General features: G+C 32.4%; 2 protein-coding genes and 1 long non-coding RNA gene across 5 annotated transcripts; all 3 read right to left on the reverse strand.

Moving 5' to 3' along the window:
- Positions 1–6: 6 nt before the first annotated feature.
- On the reverse strand, positions 7–1,613 carry LOC109589032 (cytoplasmic dynein 1 heavy chain 1-like). 3 transcript variants are annotated; one of them, XR_002188484.1, is made up of 5 exons: positions 1,376–1,613; positions 932–1,116; positions 456–516; positions 283–370; positions 7–112 (listed from the first exon to the last, which is right to left on the reverse strand). XR_002188484.1 is itself a non-coding variant. In XM_020005152.1 (5 exons), the coding sequence occupies exons 1-4, from the start codon at positions 1,524–1,526 to the stop codon at positions 317–319; spliced, it is 456 nt and encodes a 151-aa protein (XP_019860711.1). In that variant the 5' UTR covers positions 1,527–1,613; the 3' UTR covers positions 7–112; positions 283–316. The 3 variants fall into 3 exon arrangements, 2 of the variants coding, with proteins under 2 accessions (XP_019860711.1, XP_019860712.1); XM_020005152.1 differs by having other exon boundaries at positions 1,371–1,613; XM_020005153.1 differs by lacking the exon at positions 7–112 and having other exon boundaries at positions 282–370; positions 1,371–1,613.
- Positions 1,614–2,372: 759 nt separating this feature from the next.
- LOC109589031 (uncharacterized) lies at positions 2,373–3,134 on the reverse strand. The gene is made up of 3 exons (XR_002188483.1): positions 3,053–3,134; positions 2,508–2,647; positions 2,373–2,446 (listed from the first exon to the last, which is right to left on the reverse strand). It is a non-coding gene; the product is annotated as an uncharacterized LOC109589031 (long non-coding RNA).
- An 801-nt stretch (positions 3,135–3,935) lies between these two features.
- LOC109589030 (cytoplasmic dynein 1 heavy chain 1-like) lies at positions 3,936–4,614 on the reverse strand. Its single transcript, XM_020005151.1, has 4 exons — positions 4,481–4,614; positions 4,341–4,416; positions 4,180–4,267; positions 3,936–4,010 (listed from the first exon to the last, which is right to left on the reverse strand). Exons 1-3 carry the CDS (start codon positions 4,603–4,605, stop codon positions 4,214–4,216), a joined length of 255 nt encoding a protein of 84 aa, XP_019860710.1. The 5' UTR covers positions 4,606–4,614; the 3' UTR covers positions 3,936–4,010; positions 4,180–4,213.
- Between the last annotated feature and the right edge of the window lie 579 nt (positions 4,615–5,193).

Consider the following 5,193-nt stretch of genomic DNA (forward strand, 5'->3'; position numbering starts at 1 on the left):
CAGGTATTGCTGGGAGACTCTGTCAACTTCAGCCATTACAGTATCAGTCTCCTCCATCTTCCTCTGAACTTCTGGAGCCTCTTCCTTAAGAGTCTCAAGCTCAGTAATGATTCTAAAAATAGACACAACAAAGATTACATCATGTAATAATTGTTACTATATTTAGATGTGTTGTTACTATTATTAGTGATGATTCTAAAAATAAACACATTAATGATTACATCATGTAATAGTTGTTACTATATTTAGATGTGTTGTTACTATTATTAGAATTGGGGGTACCTGTTGTTGTCTAGGATACGACCCTTGACCTCGTTCAATGCAGTGAGGAGACTCTTCTCAAGGTGACACAAACGAAGGAGGAACTCACCTAATGAATAATTAATGAATTAAATTATACATAATTATTAATAAAAGATAATTAATTATTGAGAAATACAAATGAGGATTTGTACCTTGAAGCTTAAGTAGGTCGCATCTCTTCTCATCAATGTCTGGTCTCTTGGATTTAAGAACCTGAGAGAGAGAGAGAGAGAGAGAGGGAGAGAGATTAAATAATGTGAATAATAAAAATTCCAAAAAATTAAAAATCTGAAAATATTTCCACTCTCTCAGAAAAAATATAAAAAATTTCAAAAATAAAAATAAAATAATCCAAAAATATTCTAACAATCTCAGGAAAAAATTCCAAAAATAAAAATAAAAAAATTCCAAAAATATTCCCACGCTGTCGGAAAAAAATTTAAAACAAATAGGAAAAATTAAATTAAAATATTCCGAAAATATTTCCATGTTCGGAGAAAAAATCAAAAAAATTCCAAAAATTAAATTAAAAAAATCCAAAAATATTCCCACACTCTTGAAAAATCAGAAAAAATTCCAAAAAATAAATTACTGAAATTCGCGAGAGAAAGGGAGAGAGATCCCTTACCTTGTTTTGGTAATCTTCTTGTCTTTGTACTCATTCATAATAAATTCAGTTGCTTGACCGGACAGATCAACTATCAATGGATACCTGTTGACTCTCTTGATCATGATGACATTCTCAGTCCAAAGATCATCAGCTGGTAAGGAGTTAGGAAGCCATCTTAGTCTCTCATCTCCATTAGATAAATACTAGAGAGAAAATAATAAAATATGAAAGTAATATTATCAAGGATGATTATTAGAATAATTGGCAAGATAAAAGTTATAAATAATAAAAATAGAGGGTCAAAAATTGCAACATAAAGGCCATTATTTTTCTTGACTTCATAAATGCTATGGCCAACATAAAATATCTCAATTGTTCCTGAAAAAATCTTTAAAAGCATAAACTTCATATCAAATTTGCTAGATGCACCAATTCAAAATTAAAATATTCAATTTACTTCACCTCTTGCTAGATCAGGTCTAAAAGATATCCTAGCCTCCTGGAGGTGAGTGGCCCAAGATGTGAAGAGACTGTGACGAAACTGTTGATCAAAGTAACCTCCATACGCCATGAATGCTGATGTCAGCAATACATCTCCGCTGATTGTAGACATTTGAGTCTTGAATGTTTCACTCCCTGTGTTCCAACACTCTCTCTCTCTCTCCACTGAGACTGGTCAGTAGTGCCTTGCTCCTATTAACCTTTTAATATGATGATAACTTGATATGTAGATGTGGATGTAGAGAAGTTACCTTAAGGAGACTATTGTTAGCTGGTATTTAATTTAGCAAACTTTAGCAATTAAAAAAAATTGCTAACTTAAGTCTGCGCTAACTTTAAATTCCTATTCTATTTTTAATATTTTTATTAATATTAAATGATCAAAAACGCTAAATTAAATACCAGCCAAATGTTAGCATCATGAAAATCTCTAAAATAAGCACATGCACGCTAATAATCATCTCCTTAAGGTACATGTAACAACTATTTTTTAACTATAGATACATGTACTGTATGTAGAGGTGCTTAAAATATCTTGAATACTTTTAATATTATTACGATCTGGGGGCGTAGCCCCCAGGTCGTCCTATAATTGATTTCACCCACGTGCGATATACATGTACGTGTATATATTTGTATGTCCACACTTACATATCTTCTATACACATTGTATTGGAGAAATAATAAGCCTTAGCAACCACCCACCACGCTACGTAGGTGGGTGAGGTGACGGTAAACAAAATGGCGGTTTGCACATATGACAAAGTTATGAGCTTTCTAACAGCAAAGGAGAACAGAAATACTGTCTAAAGTCTTTTCTGGAAGCATTAGAAGGAAGAGAGAACCTTCATAAGTCTTAATAAGAACCCAGCTGTACTTGCAAGGGAGTGAAAACAATTATAGGAATATTTTTACACTGTTACACTTGTAAAGCTTCATTATTAAAATACTTTACCTTTTTTCTCAACAGTTGATAAATCATTTTTAATAACATTAGCATCAGAAATGAGCATTGCGTAATCTTCTTTATATCTATTAATAAAAAAAGACATTTAAAATATAATTATTATTTTTAATTTTTTGTTTTGTGTACTTTGCTATAGAGGCTTCAAGTTCTGCTATTATTTTTGTTATTTCTTCTCCTTTTTGATGAGTGTCCTCAGCTTTGGTTTCCAAATCTTTCAATTCTTTACGTAACGGATCAACTCTCTTCAACATATCAGCATAACTCAACTATAGGAGAGAGAGAAAAGACGATACAATATTATCAATAGGGTGCACAATAAGTACAAAAATATAAATAATTACACCTCAAGTTCACTTTTAATTGTATGCATTAATTTAATTAATTTAGGCTATAATTAAAATTTTTCCACAGCAAGCAATTCATGAACTGGCTTTAGAGCAATTAAAAAAATTCATAAAAAATCAAACCTTGATTGGAATCAGCTCAGACTTTATACACAACATAAGTTCATGTATGTGCATTGGAAAATGTTATAAAACTTGAGAATTTTCTACTTGACATTTTTGGCGAAATTTGGCCAACAACCCTGATAGTACAGGGACTTTGACCCAATTTTTAAGCAACTTCAAAAATTTAGAAAAAAATTAAAATTACATTCATGACATTTGTACCTTGTTTCAGTCCAGGGTCTTGTAATGGTATTCACTCAAACTAGGCGTGTATAAGCAGTCTTGCTTTAGCTACGTAGGTCTGACAGAATGGTCTACTCTCATGGTGTGTTCTAGTTTCTTCACCAGCTCATTGAAGTATATATCATCATTGGGTCTATTCTTCACTCCGGCCTGATTACTGGGAGAGAACTCAACTGCTGTAGCCAGGATCATCAGCACTCCTGTGTATCAGTACATGTGTCATTATCAATTACCGTATAGCTTGATATTTTCTTGGGTCGATATTTTTGTGGTTTGCTCCTAGTGGGGCAATTTGTGGTTTAATTTTTGTGGTTGACAGTTTACATAGCCTGTAAGGGGATGGCACTTCAATGATTTTGTGGGCTTAAATTTCGTGGGCAGCCCATAACCACGAAAATCACGAAATTTACATTCCACGAAAATTTCAAGCTATACGGTATTAATTCATTCTCACTTACATGTAATACAGGCATAGTCTTGGCTCTGGACAGCAGGTAGAAGTACAGTTTACTCGTCTGTATCAATATATTAGTGCTACTATACTTCACTGATATATAGAAATAGGAATGAGCAATTACACTATAAAAACAAGCAAATTAAGATAATAATACATTAATTTTTTGGCATTTTGCAATCAAAATTTTCAATAGTGAAATGTTTAGTAATACATGCGTGGACAAATTCGCCAATTAAAAGCTGGCCTAATGTATTTATCAAGCAAAACCATCAAAATTAAAGTACCGCTAAATCACACGACAGTCACATGATTTCAATTACCTGATTGAGTGACTCCAGAGTGAAGTACATGGCAGAGCAGGAGGTGGAGAGAGGCAGGTATTGCTGGGAGACTCTGTCAACTTCAACAGTATCAGTCTCCTCCATCTTCCTCTGAACTTCTCCAGCCTCTTCCTTAAGAGTCTCAAGCTCAGTAATGATTCTAAAAATAGACACAACAAAGATTACATCATGTAATAATTGTACTATATTTAGATGTATTGTTACTATTATTAGTAATGATTTTAAAAATAAACACATTAATGATTACATCATGTAATAGTTGTTACTATGTTTAGATGTATTGTTACTATTATTAGAATTGGGGGTACCTGTTGTTATCTAGGATACGACCCTTGACCTCGTTCAATGCAGTGAGGAGACTCTTCTCAAGGTGACGCAAACGAAGGAGGAACTCACCTAATGAATAATTAACGAATTAAATTATTAATAAAAGATAATTAATGTATCTTTAATTATTAAAATACTTTACCTTTTTCTCAAAAGTTGATAAATCATTCTTAATAACACTAGCATCAGATATAACCATTGCATATTCTTCTTTATATCTAAGTAAAGAAAAAAAATAAAAATATAAATTTCACTTTTAATGTATTTTGTTTTGTTCTTTACTTTGCTATAGAGGCTTCAAGTTCTGCTATTATTTTTGTTATTTCTTCTCCTTTTTGACGAGTGTCCTCAGCTTTGGTTTCCAAATCTTTCAATTCTTTACGTAACGGATCAACTCTCTTCAACATATCAACATAACTCAACTATAGGAGAGAGAGAAGAGGATACAATATTATCAATAGTGTGCACAATAATACAAAAATATAAATAAAAACACCTCAAGTTCACTTTTAATTGTATGCATTAATTTAGCACTTTAGAAGCATTTGGGAGTTTGGCTATATTTAAAATTTTTACGCAGCAAGCAATTCATGAACTGGCTTTAGAGCAATTAAAAAAATTCATAAAAAATCAAATCTTGATCGGAATCAGCTCAAACTTTATACATAACATAAGTTCATGTATGTGCATTGGAAAATGTTATAAAAATTGAGAATTTTCTACTTGACATTTTTGGCGAAATTTGGCCAACAACCCTGATAGTACAGGGACTTTGACTCAATTTTTGAGCAACTTCAAAAATTCATAAAAAATCTAAAATTACATTCATGAAATTTGTACCTTGTTTCAGTCCAGGGTCTTGTAATGGTATCACTCAAAGTAGGCGTGTATAAGCAGTCTTGATTTAGCTACGTAGGTCTGACAGAACGGTTGCTCTCTGGTGTCCACTCTCATGGTGTGTTCTAGTTTCTTCACCAGCTCATTCAAGTATATAT

The sequence above is a fragment of the Amphimedon queenslandica genome, unplaced genomic scaffold (assembly GCF_000090795.2).
Source record: "Amphimedon queenslandica unplaced genomic scaffold, v1.1 AMPQUscaffold_11693, whole genome shotgun sequence".
NCBI classification, from domain to species: Eukaryota; Metazoa; Porifera; class Demospongiae; order Haplosclerida; family Niphatidae; genus Amphimedon; species Amphimedon queenslandica.

Bases quoted from the DNA above. Each gene is read 5' to 3' on its own strand.
- LOC109589032 (XM_020005152.1), bottom strand. From the start codon at position 1,526: ATGTCTACAATCAGCGGAGATGTATTGCTGACATCAGCATTCATGGCG. The intron at 1,117-1,370 runs GTAAATTGAATA...TTTTCTCTCTAG, and splicing joins CTGATCTAGCAAGAGGTGAA to TATTTATCTAATGGAGATGA. The intron at 371-455 runs GTACAAATCCTC...ATTATTCATTAG, and splicing joins CGACCTACTTAAGCTTCAAG to GTGAGTTCCTCCTTCGTTTG.
- LOC109589030 (XM_020005151.1), bottom strand. From the start codon at position 4,605: ATGTTGAAGAGAGTTGATCCGTTACGTAAAGAATTGAAAGATTTGGAA. The intron at 4,417-4,480 runs GTAAAGAACAAA...TTCTTTACTTAG, and splicing joins CTTGAAGCCTCTATAGCAAA to ATATAAAGAAGAATATGCAA. The intron at 4,268-4,340 runs GTAAAGTATTTT...ATTATTCATTAG, and splicing joins TATCAACTTTTGAGAAAAAG to GTGAGTTCCTCCTTCGTTTG.